Source organism: Varroa jacobsoni, unplaced genomic scaffold (assembly GCF_002532875.2).
Source record: "Varroa jacobsoni isolate VJ856 unplaced genomic scaffold, vjacob_1.0 scaffold_1244, whole genome shotgun sequence".
In the NCBI taxonomy this organism is placed as follows: Eukaryota; Metazoa; Arthropoda; class Arachnida; order Mesostigmata; family Varroidae; genus Varroa; species Varroa jacobsoni.
The window spans coordinates 278,920-296,298 of NW_019214146.1; the positions used below are offsets into that span (position 1 = coordinate 278,920).

At 39.9% G+C, this 17,379-nt stretch overlaps 3 protein-coding genes across 4 annotated transcripts in view; 1 reads left to right on the forward strand and 2 right to left on the reverse strand.

The window, feature by feature from the left end:
• The first annotated feature begins 948 nt into the window (after positions 1-948).
• On the forward strand, positions 949-9,528 carry LOC111267960 (uncharacterized). Of its 2 annotated transcripts, XM_022846589.2 has the most exons (13): positions 949-1,972; positions 2,727-3,131; positions 3,915-4,106; positions 4,248-4,321; positions 4,459-4,558; positions 4,793-4,933; positions 5,134-5,290; positions 5,523-5,698; positions 6,124-6,297; positions 6,420-6,591; positions 7,063-7,187; positions 7,372-7,606; positions 7,698-9,528. In XM_022846589.2, the coding sequence occupies exons 2-13, from the start codon at positions 2,746-2,748 to the stop codon at positions 8,772-8,774; spliced, it is 3,009 nt and encodes a 1,002-aa protein (XP_022702324.1). In that variant the 5' UTR covers positions 949-1,972; positions 2,727-2,745; the 3' UTR covers positions 8,775-9,528. The 2 variants fall into 2 exon arrangements, with proteins under 2 accessions (XP_022702324.1, XP_086827642.1); XM_086971516.1 differs by having other exon boundaries at positions 949-3,131.
• A 759-nt stretch (positions 9,529-10,287) lies between these two features.
• On the reverse strand, positions 10,288-12,823 carry LOC147752460 (uncharacterized). The gene is made up of 2 exons (XM_086971511.1): positions 12,812-12,823; positions 10,288-12,717 (listed from the first exon to the last, which is right to left on the reverse strand). The coding sequence occupies exons 1-2, from the start codon at positions 12,821-12,823 to the stop codon at positions 10,630-10,632; spliced, it is 2,100 nt and encodes a 699-aa protein (XP_086827637.1). The 3' UTR covers positions 10,288-10,629.
• A 411-nt stretch (positions 12,824-13,234) lies between these two features.
• Positions 13,235-17,379, reverse strand: part of LOC111267971 (uncharacterized) — a 15,120-nt gene continuing 10,975 nt past the window's right edge. Inside the window, exon 5 of the mRNA XM_086971515.1 lies at positions 13,235-16,570. Coding sequence (XP_086827641.1) covers positions 14,653-16,570 — 1,918 coding nt within the window. The 3' untranslated portion in view covers positions 13,235-14,652. The remainder of the gene's footprint in view (positions 16,571-17,379) is intronic.

Here is a 17,379-nt window from a genome sequence, read left to right on the forward strand (position 1 = left end):
TTCGCGAAACAAAATGGGATCCCAGAAACAAACGACTTTCATTCCGAAAAGAGAACGTAAAAAATATCCTGTGTTCAAAGCGATTGGGTAAGATGATTGAGACCTTTGCAGTAGCAGACAGTGCACGTGGCAAAGATCATTAAACCATTCCAACTTTTCGCAGTGCTGCCAATTGATGTAGAATGGGGCAACACTGGCGACTATACAGTATAACAGCGGAATCAAAAGTTTGAAATAGGTAACTATTTGTGGCTTGTATCTGGTATTGAACTCCTACTTCGGAAATGGCCAAGCTTTAAAACTTTAGGTAGTGACAACTGATTGGCTCTAACAGCTTGAAGTTGCATTAAGCCACTAGAACTTTTACTGATGTAGTTTACGACATTTATCTCACATCGAGCGTCTCTTACATAAAGTAATTAAACGTCCACTATCGATCCGCTGTCGCTTGTTGCTAGCAATCATGATAATACTTTAAATGCCCTTTAGTTTTTTAGAGCTGTTAGTATCATTCTTAATCATTCTGTAAAGATTTCGGACATGTTGAGTACTACTGACTTTATAGCACGTACGTAGATAATTAAATATTTTCACATTATACCATCAGCCTTAGCGATATGTAAAATTGTTTATTTTTTTATATATTTTCCCTAAGGTAGAGATCCTTACAGCAGTAAATTGTTAAACTGAAACATGAGTATGAATAATTTTTCACCGAACAAAAAAGGCAGTGTTTCATTTGAATCCTAGCAGTAAATTACATTTGTATGTATTCGCCTTCATCATCCTAGGTCTAAGAAAAATTATTTGTTCCTTCCCATGAGAAGTGTTCAGATTTTTTTGTAAAAGGTTCCCTTTATCTGGGTTTTGGGACTGTTTTCACTGTAAGATGTGGGAGATCTGGGAAATATGATCGATGTAGAAGAATGTCCTGCTCAAGCTCTTATAGGCCTTTACACCCGTTACAATGTGCAGTCTAGCACCGCTGTGGCGAAGTGCGCTTTTTTCTCGTGCGTCGGATCTTTTCTCTTAGATAGCCCGTTAGTCACGTTAGTTCGATGCACTTCACTAGATGATCCTTGCGGACCGTCTCGTTCGTCTCAAACATTTCACACTGTGTAAATTGAATCGTAACCCTTTTGGATGAAAATTTGCCTTAGTTTAAGATTTAACTGCATTTCCTGAAGTTAAAAATTCCTATCTCTGCTTTATATTGAAATAGAAATACCTTTTCCCGACACCTCTAACAATGCTGTACAAGAAGCGTCATTGTGGCTGAGCGTTGCCTGTTGCTAAATGTCATGTCGAAAGTCGTGCTTGCTTGCACGCTTTACCCATTTAATGGCACAAGCAGGCTTTTTATTTCAGGTAAGATGACATACATGTAAAATTCCTGACAATAGTTTAACGTTTGCAACTATCTTCTCTGCTAATTAACCAGCCATTTGCCATTCGAGGTCAATGAGGTCGCCCGTGGTGCAATTTATCCTCCAGGTTCAAGACTTGATGCAAATTCTCGTTATATACAGCAAAAATATCCCTAACTGCTTCAGCAAATATTAAAAATAGCAGTTGTCGAAAATACACTTCTCGTTTCATATTAAGTTTCTATTTTTGGAGCTTGAAATAACTGTAAATTTCACTCATTGCCCACTGAAATTACAACACTAGTTTCTAATGGTATATAGAAGTGAACAAGGAGCGAAGAGCTAAAAGGAAAGGGAAATATTGAAAAAAAAGGCATCTCTTGTCTTTCAACATAATGAAATCTCTGCAAATACAAATATACGATAAGGTGTTTGATCTTTTCTAATTTAATTCCCGCCGTACTGTTCATTTGTTGTATCCATTATATTCAAAGCTGCCGCCAACTACATGTTTGTTTTCCGGCTGGGTCTGTCGTCTGCACTTTAGTTGTCATGCACTTATCACTGGTTGCAAATATTGAAAAATTATCGATTTAAACTTACTGGTATGTACGTATTAGATAAGTATTTGGCTAGAGGGTCACAACAATCTCAGGTATAATTTGCAAATTTAAATTGTGGTACAGTTTTGCCTAACGTCGATAGTTCTCGCGACACAAAGATTCAGGTATGGACATCATACGTACTCCTATCCAAACAATGAACTTGTAATTGCGAACTTGTAAGTCGATTATTATGGGAAACGGGTACAAGGTGCTATTGACGAACGACAGAACATCTCCATTAGAATCTAATACGGGGCTCACGTAGAGCGCCATCGTACTGTGGCTAAATCGATGTCAACATACAGAGAAACTGCAACAGTTGCCCTATGTAAATGTTCTTCTCCAATAACAAACGTCTGGATGACCAAAAAATAGATTTTTAAATGGCGTAAAATAAATCATAAATAATATGTCGTCCCGTTTACTTCATCATTCGCAGAAATTAAAAGTCGGTGCCTAAACTTTTCATTCACCTCTCCATATATATTTTATGTGATCCTATTAGATGGTAATAATAAATATTAAAACAACTGTACAAAGTCATATTTGTCACATCATGGAAATTTTAATGCGTTCAACTATACATTTTACTAAAGTACGTTCTGACAAATATGTATTCACATACGGTTAACCCATAGATAAGTTTTCGATCGTATTCTGAATCATTGTCCTGGGTGTGAGAAATTTAGCGCTAAATTTCGCTGGAATTAGTTTTCTGTGTTAATTTTACATATTTACTAGTGCGTTCTTGCAGTGGGCTGCACATTGCAAAAATGTCCTCCACAAGTCGCGAAGGAGCCGTTTCCGGCGAACCTGTAGTTCAGCCATCGGTAGTGTACGAAATCGAACAGGGCCCGGGATCAAAACCCAAAAATGGCCGTCCGCCTTTTCCCTGGTGGTGTGATCTTTTTGGACCTTATGAGGTAATAGAAAAAGGGAGCACCACTAATAGAAACGGGCATGAGACTGACGTGGTGGCCTTCACTGATACTATCATCAGGGGAATCGGTGCATTTACGCTTGTCTCGGTTTTTGATCACGGAGGCGGTCGCTTCATGTCACAATGCTTGTGGGGCGCTCGAGCGGCCTATATTAAACAGCTCCCACATCCCTGTCCAGTTCGACTAGAACACCATCGAGACGGAACTGTCATTACCAGGTTCGTGTTTGCTAGGCATGATCGGCAAGTGTACTTATAACGTTGTAGACGCTCAAATACTAATAATATTCAGAACCCCAAACACGAAATGTCTCTCATACACAGGCTTTACTCAGAAATTCCATTGCCCCCAAAAATTTAACTTACTTAGACCAGGTTTTTATGGCTGATTTGAACGGTGTTGGAAATTTCCCAAAAGAAACTTTTTTTGTCATAAACTAGTTAACAATGCGGAAAAATATCCCCATTTAATCAAACTTCAAGGGACTTTCTACTTAACAACATTTAGTCATGCAATAAACGTCATGTTGAGCAATGAGCGGTTCTAATCATTAGTTCATATTTCACGACATTTCATTTACTAGAACCTAGAATGTTAGACATTAAGCAGCTGTAGATTGGAGATCTCAGATTAACGCACAAACATGCTAATATACTGCTATTCAATAGTATATATTTGAAATTTTAATTTTAGCGAAGTTTTATAAAACTTGAAGATATTTCTCAAGAGCGTTCACAGTTCTAATCATAGCCAAAATCGCTAGCAGATTTGGCTGAAATGGCACAGTTCTTATCAGGCTTAAACGAGAGATTTTCTAATGGATTTGTTACTGGTTTACGCCGAAAATATTTTGAAAACTTGGTTTAGGAAATCCACATTTCCGTTCATAATTACTCATTAAGACAGCCTAAACTAAACATTATACGTTTCAAATTGGACGACTATAACAGTTGTAGTTCTAAAAAATTTGAGATTGATTATTTTTCTTTTTTTGAGTTTAGACAAGGTATCCATAATCACGGGCCTGAACCGGAAGCACCGAGTCCGCTTTCAGGGCGCATGCCACCTCTGCCAGAAGTCGTGCCTACTTTCGAAGAGGTCTATGCCACTATACAACCTTTCAAAAAGCAGTTTAGACGAGAGTTTAAAACTTACGTAACTGTGCTCGATGAAGATACAAACCAGTTTGTTCAGTGAGTACTGCGCACATTGGTATAAAGTTCATCTGAGTCAGAAATCTTAATTGAAATTTTAGAAAAACATTAATGACCAGTAGTTGCTATTTACGTAGGTTAAGAGTCCATCAAGAATAATGAGCAAAAATGTGTTTGCAGAATGCCGATCACAACCGAAAACATCCGCAAGGTTTTTGATTCCCACCAGCAGGTTATGGTAGATGGTAAACTCCGTAAGTATGTGCTTCCGTACATCCGAAGTTAGCCTTAAATTATTATCATATCTTGGAGAGTCCTTGGTTGAACACACATGGTGCTGATTAACGTAATTGTTCTTCATGGACATGTTTTTGTGACTGCTTATTTGTAGGTTATTGCTGTCCGGTAGATGACTGCGGCTCGCAAATGCTAGGTAAATGGAACCTATTCAGTCATATGCAACTTCACCATCTACCTGAAGGTCAACGCATGTAAGTGATTGTCGTATGCAGACAACAACTGTACTTAAACGTACAGTTTTTGTCTGCATAGAAGTGTCTTAAACGGGTGTCAAAGTATATTTTGCGGTCATACAAATTGGGTTCCAAAAGGGCTTGCTCTAAATATTTCTAGGCTCACAGGGCCAGAGTTATATAATAGAAATAGCTTAATAAGAAGCTAAATTAACTATCAAGGGAAAAATATATTTTGTCTTGCCTTTGCAGCGTACCTAAACACGTGAAAACAACTTCTAAAATATCCGGGTTATCAATTGTCTGTCCCATCTGCAAAGAGAACTTCAAATGGCGTCGCAAGTGCCTTCAGCACATTATCGATCATCATCATATGCCCCTCAGTGTTTCCGAGTAGGTTGTTTTTTCCATTCTTTTAAGTTAGATTTTTTTAAGTTTCTCAAATTCAGAAAATTACAGACGTTTCATTTCGGTCACAATGATGGTTTACCTTTAGTGTTTTGTTTTCGTGCAATATAATTGCCAGTTCTTGGCCATACAGGGTGGTGAGGACTTCAAGCTAACATCACTATAATTATTTTTTTTATCTACAGACATGAGTTTGCATCTGCGGATGACTTTTGGAAGTGGAAAGTTCGTACAGAAACCGAAGAAATGTCAACGTTTTCTCGTCATAAACAGTCGAAACTTCATGAAATCGAGGGAATCTACCAGTGTTTTTTGGGGAGACGTGCTGCCTTTGAACGTAAGGTAAACGAAGTTACTTGCACGTAAAATTGACGAACTATACGAAATTAATTTAGCTAGACCCGTGCTTCTTTCCAATGTCTTTGGTCTAGCCTACTCCTTATTATTACACGTTCATGTCGAATATACAAACAGAGTTTCACATTGTACGAAAAGTATTATATTAGTTATATAAGGAAACCATGATAAACTAAAAGGTTTCCGCTAACAAGTATACCTCTGTTTATCTTTCTAGTGTGAAGGTGAAGCAAAGCCCCGAAAAAAAGCTCGCTTATTGAATCATTTTTGCCCTGCGATAATGGATGTGAAACTTGTTGATGGACGTGATAATACCAGAGGTGGTAGCGGTCGAATCCATGTCAAATTCTATAGGACACACATTGGACACACGCCGTCCCCTCTTGATGTAAAGTATGTTGCAGCAGTTTCGGTCATTGATAGATTTAAGGAGAATGAAGTTCTTTAAATCTAGTTGCTGCGAAATATAATGACAGCTTTATAGTATATATCACTGTCTTTAAAAAAATTGTTCTGGTAAATCAGAGCTAGGTAAAACTATAATAGTGTATGCTAGGAATTATAGTGGCAGTAAGACGTATCAGAGTTAGGATGACAAAATAATTAAACATTTCGCGCAAAGTGAAATTGACGAGAAAAACCTACCTACTGAAACATCTTTCAGTTTGTATCACCTGAAAATGGGAGTCTTTAAATGTACATACCATTCAACGATTACCTCTGTTTGTGCAAGTTTAGGGTCGTTAATTCTAATCGGGCTAATTTGTTTTGTTGTACTACTTACTTTATATCCCATACCCGATATCGTATTTTATTAGAATGACCGAGGAAGATTCGCAGTGGCTACGAGAGCAACTGGAAGCTGGAAAGGATCCTCAAGACATTATGGCTGAGGTTGCTCGCAACTTTGACGGACGAGGTCCGCTTAGAAGGCTGCATGTTCTCGACCTCGGAGACATCGCTAGAACAGCATTTCGTTACGGATTGCGCAAGTACATGCCTGTGCATTTTTTTATTTATGATTAAAGCCAACAAATTTTGTTAAAGAAAGGCAATATTGATCCAGTTGCTTTGATTCTCAATTTAACATCGTCTCGTATGTTCTTATTGGCAGCCCGGAAATCAGGCGCGCCTATGAGTGGTGGCGAACAGTGGATTTCAGTCGCGATTTGAATTTGGCACGGCGAAGGCTCGTCGAGGTAATCCGAGCCAAACTTAATAGGGAGGAACATCCTGTAGTAAAGAAAACTGAAAAGCATCAATGGGCTGAATCGCGTATCAAACAGGTAAATTACTTACTGGACCAATATTGAAGGCAAATTAATTGACTGTGTTTCATATAGGTGTATGAAGGGTGGGCTTTTATTGCTCATAAAATGTTTATTTATCACACAAAGCATCAAGTATTTACTTCAAAACGGCTTTTTTTGCCAAACGGTGGGTGTTTTGACGTTACTCAAAGGCAAACGTCGTGTGTTCGAACGGTACCATAATTTCCTTACAAGAACAGCCAGATACTTGCTGCTTTTATATTCGGTAGGTCAATACCAAACGAACATGGGAAAAGAGGGGGCACCGGTTGCAGATATTCAAATCGTTGCGTCATTATGTGAGTATTTCATATAATATGATTCGGGTCGTCTACACCTCCACCTTCTGGCAATTTCTTTTGCGGATAGGCTAATACAGTGCTACTCTAATTAATGCTAAGATGTAAAGTGCTTTCTGATGTTTCCGCTTTGCTCAACTTTCGGTAGGTGTTAGAGCTAAATGGAGTTTGTCATGTTCGAGAAGGGGATGAAGTTCACGTTGTCTATCCACGCAAGTCTAATCACTCGAGCTGCGAGGAGACATGTGTTTCCTGTGACGTTTGTGTTCATAGGTATAGTATTTGCTGCTTACGATTCTATTGTCCTCTAAAACATCTTCTGTTTTATGTTGTGGGCTCCACGCGAGTGAATTGGTAAACCCGAGTATTAGTAAACACCACAATGCCTTTTGTAGATAGTACTAATGGATGCTAATACTGCATAATTTTGGCTATTATTTTCCATTTCGACAAACAGATATGGTTGCACATGCGTGTCACATGTTATTGACGGACAGATGTGTCAGCATATTCACGCGGTTGCGCTTCGTAAAGGCCCGCCCGGAGTTATGTTTGTCTCCGAGCGACCAATAGATTCTGAAGAAAAGTTCAACCCCGAGCGTGAGATACGCGCATTGGGGCGAATCAATTACAATCAACGCGTACAAGATATACTTTTGACCCTAGTGCCTCGGATGATCCAAGCATTGCAGGTAAGGACCTAGTTCGTTTTGAGAATTGCTTCAAAGTTTTTGGTTTGAGAAAATTTGGTCATGCATGAAATGCTGATGACTCACCTTTCAGGGCGACCACTTCGTAGATCTAGAAAGAGTGGCCCAGCTAATTGAGAATGCCACTGAGGTGTTAGAAGCAACTGGTCCTGTACCTAATATTCATGTTGAAGAAAATGTTCCTAAACCACTACCGCTTGACGAGTTCCGAGGTTTTGTAAGTAAGATAAGATCAGCGGCCGAAGATCACGATGGTATAGCAGATATTGCCGTTGAGGGTGACCTCATTAATAAGGAAGTTCAAGTGAACCCTGCTGATATTGAGAAGGAGTATGCAGATCTAGAAGAGGAAGAAACCTACTTCGAACGGCTAATGTTGTCGGTGAACAAAAGAAACAAAAAGACTAAACGCACTCCTAAAGCTGTGTTTAAAGCTCAGAGGAACACGAACAAAAAGCGAAAGCCCACTAAAGCGCAAACTAAATCACCTTTAAAAGCTCCACTTAATTCTATAACTAAGAGAAGACCAGGCCGGCCTAAAAAGACGAATCTCCCTGCAGAACAATCATCAGAAAAAATCGTATCAGCACCAAATCGACGTAGCAATCGTATATCTGAAAAACGTGCTTTAGCTTTAAAAAATGCTATACCGCTAAGTTCGAAGCGGAGAAAAACAGTTGATTCAAGTGTCGCCAACGAAAATCTAAAAGACGCCGTAACTTTAAAACAAAACGGTTGTAGAACCATAAATTTGGCAGACGACACCATCGAAATTAAAGTGGAAACCGACACGATCGAGAAAACGCCGCAGATCGTCGTTTTGCCTTATCAAGACGGTGTAACACCAGCGAGACCATTAGCCGGCAAGGGCCGTGCTAGTAAAGCTGGCATTGACGAAACGCAAACAGTACATGAGTTTGTCATTACGCCGGCGACAAAGCGATCACGTACTCCTGGGGGCAGCAGAAATTCAGCTCACGTAGTGGAGCCATCCCTGGTTGAAACTGTTGTCGTCGAGGTCTCTCCTGCTGAGCCAGGCATTTCTACAACGTCATCGGAGCCTGCTGCCGTATCAAAATTACCGAGCTCTGGAAAATCTCAAAGCACGTTGGCGGTCCAGGGCTGTTTACATGACCACATATACCTGTAAACTTTTGCGAGATTTGCAGTAGCTTCCAAGAGCTAAGACTGCTGAGTTGTTTGTGATAGCAATGCCGAATAAGATACTTTATAGTGTATTACGAATACGTAGCGAAAGGACACTAACCGTTGTTGGCGTCTGAGATTAGGGGGCTGCCTAAAGTTATTAGTTGGCATTTATTCCGACTTATGACAACAGAAAGCTAAAAAATATGCGTTCTAAAATAACAGAGCTGACACAAGGTAAACGCTTGTTGTAAATTTAACTTAGAAACTACTAATCACTTAAAGGGAAACGGATACTTAAGTCCGGTGCCCTTTTTCGGTCTTTCTAAAGAATTCTTGTATTTTGGCGGTTTGCTGTATGGCTGTTGGATGATAGTTTTTCTGTATACATCTCTGAATGCGTCATTCTGAAAACTCCGTTCATATTATTCATTTCTTTTGGTTTTGATTCACATTTAACAATCAAAATGAGATACTTCTTTTTGGTATTGCGTATAGTTCGACCGCGCGAGAGTCTATGCTAAGAAATGCTATAACGGTATCGCAAAACACTATTATTCCGCGTATTAATTATGAGCTAACGTAATAATCCACTTCCTGAATGATAATGAAAAACACTAACACAATTATGTATATACAGCAATAAAATTAATAAATAGATTACAGTATTTGCCTACAATAAATAAACTATAGATAAAACTGTGTCATACATGACCAAGCAAGATATTTTTAATAAAAATAGTTGTAAATAAAAGCTATATTACACAACTTGTTTTGAGTTCGTCTGTTCTTGATCTTCTTTTAGATAACGTAAAAATAAAATTTTCTCACAATTAAAGAGATACTAATAAGCGCGTAATTTTGGAAGGTAATAGGTTTAGGTCAGATAAGACTAATCGGTATTGCATTTTTCCTCGTTAGATCTCACTCTTTTACCAAAAGGTGTCTATACTTATAAAACTCAAAAAAGCAGATCGTTGCGTCATTTGAACGCAGGATCAGTGTCACAGTAACAGTCACGTACGCCAGGTTCCCTTCTATCGCAGCTCAACTACGGTCTATAATGCTAGCACACTATCCTATCGAAAACATGCGTTACAATGATAGTAAAACTTCCCAGCGTTGCAGGAAAAGATCGATTGATAAAATTTCTGAGTAAAACTGTATATGGAGAGACTCCAAGTAATGTACAGACTTAGCCTCAAGGGGAATATCTTGGATATCTGATTGAGCGAACAGTCATTACTTATGTAATTTTGGAAATAGTACTTGGTCAAGTGATCAGATTTTTCGCGAATTTGTTCATACATATTTTCGTTTTTCATCTAAAGTCACCTAAAGTTTGATCAAGTCGAGACTTTTTTTACTAAGCCCATGTATTTCAATAAGTTAGCCTTGACACATGTAAAGCGATTGAGTTACTTTGTGCTTCGTAATCCAACATTACTCGAGCCAAATCGATTGTAGAAATCAAGAGTTGTGCATGTAATATCTCAGAATAATATAAGACACCGATGTTCACATTAACACAAATTCCGACTATTTATTTGCCTGTTCATGATCACCACTGCCAAGTTCCAACGAAAGGACAAAGCTTCAAATACTACGTGTTTTGCTAATGTTGTTAAGACGTGAAAATATACAAATATCTATACAATTGTACAGTTAAATACTGATGAAAGCTATGAGGAGTAAAATGAATCTTAACCGTAGTATATACTAAAAGATTTTCAAAGTTTATATTATCTATAACTAAATTAGCCTCATTCAGGCCATTAATTCCATCAGAAGATTTTTCTATTCATAAGATCACGGTCGTAGTACCTTTAGTTTTGCTATTTGCTTTACTTGACTGAATTTTACGTGGCACTATCTTTGTTATTTTTTTTTGGAGAATTCGCCATGGACATTGTTTTCGCGCCCTTTCTCGAGGTTTGTGTATGTATCGCTGCTGATGATATTTTTCTACGTTGGCTTCCGCCAGCAGACAAGGTTATCTTAGTGCTGACATCGTAAACGCGATTATTACTAACCTGAACTTCTTTATTGTTCTGATCAATAGTCATGATACCGACTTGGCTAATTCTAAATCCTGCTACCGTGTCACTTTCACAGCGCACTTTATGGTCCCGAAAGAGATCCAAAGACTTCGTGGCGAAACCACAGTTGTAGCACGCGAACAAGGCCAACGCTACGTTTCCTATGACATGTTTTTCCCATATATGTTCCACTAACTCTTTGATTGATGACCAATTACGGGTGCAGAAGGCACAACAAAAGCTTTTTAAATCATAAAATTGCCTTTGCGGTTTCGACTGCGAACTCTGGCTTTCTTTAGAGTTGTCAGTTTTTAAGCAAAAGCGTTCTTTATGTAATTCTAGACTCTGTTGATATCTAGTCCTGAACGGGCAGCTTTCACATGCAAGTGATGGCGCAATATGGCTATACACGTGACGTAGCAATTCCGCTTGTGATGCAAACATTCGACAGCAGTGCTCGCACACCGCAAGTTCGTCTCCACCGTGTTTATTGTAGACGTGCGTCAACACATCCATTAGGGCTAGCTCCGCGTCGCACTGAATGCAGCGGATAGTGTCTAACCTTTCTTGCGTTGCCTCTATGATTTGCGCTGGATTTCTAAGGGGATGATAAGTACAGAAATGATCAACAATTGCTAGCGATACAATGTTCTGATCGCAGAAAGGACACGGTTCGACGGCCTGGTACGCCACAGGGTCCAAAGGTGCGGGTGAGCAGACCCGAATTTCGTTAGGAATCTTCTCACTGACTCGAGATGAAGCTTCATTTTTACAGTAAGCACCATTTTTGTTGGCGATGCTGTTGCCGCTTCTTTTATTTCCGCTTATTCTGAAAGCATAGTCGTGTAGCCTAAGATAGTCCGATCTCTGTTTACTGTCCAGTATCGGCGTCCGGTCTGCACTGCCGCTGCAGTCAGCCAAATGTGTTAGCCGCTCTTCCTTTGAGTTAAAATACACTAGACAACGATCACAACGGGGCTTGCTATGCACTGTATCCCCTTCGGATCCTCGTGTTTTTTTATTTCGGTGCAACAGCATATGAATTTGAAAATGGTACATTGACAAGAACTGCTTACCGCAAGTCCTACATTCGTAACGCTTGTCATTGTCATCGTTATGGGAACGAACATGTTTCGTCATGGCGGTCCAGTATCGCGAACGAAAGTCGCACTGGTGGCAGTTGTATTCCTTGCGCGTTGTCTGTTCTTTACCATCATTATTGCTCTCCATAACTGAGCTCTTATGGCTCTTCAGATGTCGTTTGTAGTCAAACTGGTATTGAAATTTGCGATCACAGCGATTGCAGGCAAAACGAAACTCCCCCGTATGTTTCCTACGATGCTCACACAGGTACTTCGCTGATTTTGTTGTAAAAGAACACTGTTCAAATTCACACTGGAACTGCCGGTCAGGATTATTATGCCGTTCGATATGTGACATAAGATTGGCTTTCCAGGTAAATCGTTTCGGACAAAGATGGCAGATGAAACGGCCCTCCTGCCGATGCTTCTGAGCATGACACCGTAGGTTCGTCCGAGATGAGAAGCCTTTCCCACAGTCGGAACAGAGAAAAGGTCGCTCATGAGTGTGTCTAGCTCGAACGTGATCTTCAAGGAATTTGCTGCATGAAGCGCCCGCGTATTCACAACCCTCGAAGGGGCATTGAAGACGCGCGGTCTCGTGAACTGCTCGAACGTGAGCGGCCAGTCGGGACGCCGCGGCGAACGCCTTCCCACAACGGTCGCACACGTGGTCACCCAGACCATGCGCACGTTCCTCGTGCACTGCGCGCAGCCCTTGTTGGCTGAATCTGAAACGATAATCATAATAGACACGCTGTACTTCAACACAGAGGCTGATATAGACAGAGACACATGGTTGAAGCAGCAGCAAACACCAGCAATGATCCTACAACTAATATCAGTAGTAGGGAAAAGCAGAACAGTTTGATCATTAATTTGTTGCCGCTTGTGGCCCAATTTGGAAGCCTTAAAGAACCTGCCGGTCCCGCCATCTAAAAGTTTCCACTAAAATGATGAGCTCGGACCAGCGCTCCTTGACTGACAAAAAGAAGCGGTACAAGTATTTACCAACGCCTTTACTATCGTATACAGATGTATTTGCTATTAAGAGTCATCGTCTAACTAAAAGGGTTTGCATCGCAATGAACATCAAAGACCCGTATACGTATACGTAGTACAAGTTTAACATTTCTCAAGTTTCGACCACAACAACGTAACAAGGCCGAAAGTTTGTCTAAAAATTTCGTAAACATAGAATGGATAGATTTTTTGTCTTGTTAGTATATCATTGAGACCTTAATAGATAGAAATTTTTTTGTTATTATTTGTTGTTGTTCGACCTCCTGAGTAAAGCCAAGTGCTCAGAGCAATGGCTGTTGAAGTTACATTAAAAACGCCGTATATTTGGTAAATAAAAATATATTTATTCTCATTCTTGTTATAGGGCATCGTAGCTACACACGGCTACAAGAATGTCGTATATATATACGGCACCCTTGTATATTTAATTAGCCTTGCCTAATTTATTAAATTACTACGACCATCACTGCTTTCGTTGAGCTGCTAACTGTAACTCAATGAAAGTTCGCTTTCAATTATGCACGAGACGTAACAGCATACAATTTATTCAATAAGGCTCTCGCTCTCGCCAAACCGGTTTTACAAACGCATTATATATATATATATATATATATAATGTCAAGTAAAGCGATATATATATACATATATATCGCTTTACTTGGCAGGTTTGCTCTGTCACTACCTTTTTAGCCACGACATCTTATTTATGCTGATTTTATTTTCTATTCTTCCCCACGTTAAGTTGGGTTAAAATCTTAATGGGTGTGCTATCACACACGGTGTTATTAATTCACTGTAAGCGCAGAAATGCCCAAAAAGGAAATGATTAATTAAATCAATAGCTTCACAGAAATACTTGAGAAGACGGTCCTTCTTTAGTTTTCGGCGCATTTAATCGTAGGCCAAAATCATTGTAAGTGTTATCACTTTCGAAATCCAGTGCGGATGCTAAAAGTGATTTTTACAACAGCTCACTTACATTCACTATAAATCTTGTATAGTATTTTAAGACATTTCGTAAAATTTCATAGCTTTAAGGAACTGACTCACATTAGCTTATATTCTATTCACCAAAATAAAAATGATAGATTGCAGCAGTCACTTCTGAACAACATTTTATAAAGACTGAACTTGAGTTCACCTTCTAATAGGTCATAACGGCGCATTAAAATTAAATTTAACTGATCAACCAACCAAACATATGGTGAAATCTATATGCCGCTCATTCTTGCTGCGCACATGCTGAACGTACTTTGACCTACAAAAAGAGCTTATTTGTGTATAGGTATCGTTGTTATAAATTCGAGTTTTATTATCACGACAAAATCACCAATACGACTTGATCACACCAGGCATCAGTCATCAATAATTGAGTCAACCTTGGCTTTTCGCACTATTAATTGTAGGCAAAAGAAAATACTTGTGAAGATATAACTATTATAGTCCTAAACTGCCAAACATGAAAAATGACCACACAGTGTAGTACAAGAAAAACACAAAACCAATCACACATTCACGTAAAGACAATACTTAAGAAATAATACAGGGCAAGCTTTAAAACTTACTGATTGACAGCTGTCGTTTGCGCAAGTCGGTAATAGGACAACCTACATAAAGTCAAATTTTTAGTAAAAACAACTACGTGGTAATGTGCAATCAATAACAAACCGTTTACTTTTAGTAAACAAAAAAATGCGAGTATAATTTTTAATAATAACATACTTCAACTACATTGTAATGTTCATTTGTAAGCTTTTTTCCACTCCTTAGAGCCGACCCGTATCTTCACTTTGTTTACATGTGTTTCGACGATATGGGACGTAAACTTCACCTGACTCACGAAGAACGTATCACATTGTGGACAGGCAAACATTTCTACTTCATCCGCCTCGGGCTTATTCGCGTCTTCATTGTTTGTTTCAATGGTTACTTCGTCCTCTTCGACGTTTTGCTCGCCATTCGCTGTCGAATTAGTATCACCGCTGTAAGACCTACAAGTTATGTCGGGTTGTTCCGATAGGCATCCCTGCTCTGCTTTGATTTCAAAATATATCTGCGGGGATTCTTCTACTGTCCCTTTATTATAACAGTCATCATCATCGTTATGAGCAAATATTTTGTCTTTGTTATCTTTTAATCGTTCAGTATCCTTTTGGCTAGCTGAAGGACGATTGGCGTTTACGGGCGCGACCTCGGTGCAGGCCGCGTTGCCTGGCTTCGAAGATGGGCAATTCTCGGTGAAGCAATCGGCCGGCAGTTCGTCTAATCGTTCGCACTTCGCCATCCTACGTATTGTCTGTTGTCTTCTTTTTATTGGAAATTTAGATATTTGTGCCTGGTTTCTTGGCGTGTAATCAGAGTCGGAGTCAACAGCATGGCTCGTTTTATCAGTCTTTGGCGGTTTAATGCGCGCACTCCTTCTTTTTGGTAAGAACGATGTTCTCGACTGCACAGCGTCTTTACTGTGTTTCCGCGCCGTGCGAAACAAGGTCTCTTCTAATTTCTTTACCACTTTTGACTGCCGGTGCTGTTTCTTCGGTGAATTTACCTTCTCACTCATTTGTTGATTCAGTTCTATTTTAGTTTTCTGCTCCATAGTAGAGTCAGAATTGGCCCTTGTCTGTCTCTGGCCATTTCCAAGCTTGGTTTCCGGTCTTGGTTTCTTTCCGATTTGTCGAACGTCTAAGTTCGCTTCCGTCTGAACGATTTTATCTTCTTCGTTTTCGTCCTCGCTGCTTGTCCAGTGCATCCTCTGATCTTTCACGAGAACGCCTTTTGTGCCTCGCTTCTTAGCCGGCAAAGCTATTCTTACGCTTACTGGCTTGATAACACTCGATTTTTCGGGACTTCGAAATTCGTTCTCCCATGGCATATCCTGTTCCTCCACTTTCAGTTTGACCTTTCGTAACCGTGCACCACCTCTTAAGCGCTGCTTCCTTTCTTTGTTTGTCAGCCTACATTCACCGCTTTCGCCCTCGTCGGCGTCTGGCTCGCAAGCTGCTTTATGAGTCTTAAATAGAAATGGTATATGGGTTGTAAAATCGCAACGCGGGCATTTCAGGGGCATCTCATGGAAATTACAATTACTTTTCCGATGACGAAGATAAGTTCTCTCCACGGCCGTACTGAAGCCACAGTTCTCACACAGGTGTGTATGCTCATGAGTGTGACGCACTGCAATATGTTCGCGTAGCCTTCCGGGCGTATAAAACATTTGCTCACAGAAGCTGCACTTATGCCGCAGACGGTCTTTGGAGTGGACGCGGTGCTCGTGAGCCCGCTGGTTATTTCGATCACTGAAAGTTCGGTCGCAGTGCTGGCACTTGTAGGGCTTCTCTTTAGTGTGCACGGCACGCACGTGGGCTGCGAGACAGTAGCCCTCAAAGTCGCACATCGTGCACTTTCGTCGGCCGCTAGCCGCTGCTAAATCCATTCCGAGATGCTTTAATCGGACATGCTTGTTCAGTTGTTGCTGATATTTACTCTTGTAGTCACAACCATCGTAGCCGCAAGCGAATCGGAAGTCCTGATGAGCCAGCATTGTATGCTGCTTGAGTCGGAATGGCGTACTAAACAGCTTGCCGCATTGGTCACACGTACATTTGCCGATGTTGTGCTTACCCGCGAGGTGCTCGTTCAGGTGTCCGCTTAATTTGAACCTACAACACAATGAAAACAACGACAACAGGAAAAATAACAACAACCACATCGGGGGTGGCAGATTGACCCATACACTGACATATACATGTACACGCACAGATGAATAATAGGCGCGGTACAAGACACCACGTATCTATTTCGAGAGAAAATTGCGAATAACGCTACCACGGGATCAAACCGCATGGTATTTACCGAGGCAGAAAACCATAAGAGACTTCCAATCGTTTAGAGATATTCGAACTATATAGGCTTTTGTTACCAAAGGGTGGATAGAAAATCAGCACCATTTTTTGCTCTAATGCCCTCAGTAATTCAGTAATTTTGCATCAACTAGAGAAGTGTATGAACAAAGCATTATTTTTAAAGTAAAATCTAGTTCGTCTCCGATACATGTAATGGTCTGAATAATGTAAAAACGGTATCTTTCGCTCAATCTAAGTGCAGAACATTGTTTCATTCAGTAGTGTCATTGTGCCAAAGACTAGTGAATTTCCGAATACACGGTATGATGTTTAGTAGAATATTTCTTTAGGAAAATGAGGGAATTCATAAATCTAAAAGTCTACTGAATTTCTATTTTTGTCACCAACCGAATTTATAAAGTAACTATTTGCCTACGAGTCAAAATACATATCCCAAAATATCATTCATTCTCCCACGTCAGTTTCTCTAAGGAACTTACGTTGGTGGACAATCAAACGCTAAATTAAATAGGGTTTCCAATAATAAAGCAATTTTCCCCCTTAGGATTCGATTTACGAGCACTGCATACGAACGGCAACAAATTTGCAAACTCATAGTTGCTTCA

Coding starts and splice junctions, on each gene's coding strand:
- LOC111267960 (XM_086971516.1), top strand. CDS start 2,746: ATGTCCTCCACAAGTCGCGAAGGAGCCGTTTCCGGCGAACCTGTAGTT. Junction 4,107..4,247: donor GATACAAACCAGTTTGTTCA/GTGAGTACTGCG, acceptor ATGTGTTTGCAG/AATGCCGATCACAACCGAAA. Junction 7,607..7,697: donor GGATGATCCAAGCATTGCAG/GTAAGGACCTAG, acceptor CTCACCTTTCAG/GGCGACCACTTCGTAGATCT.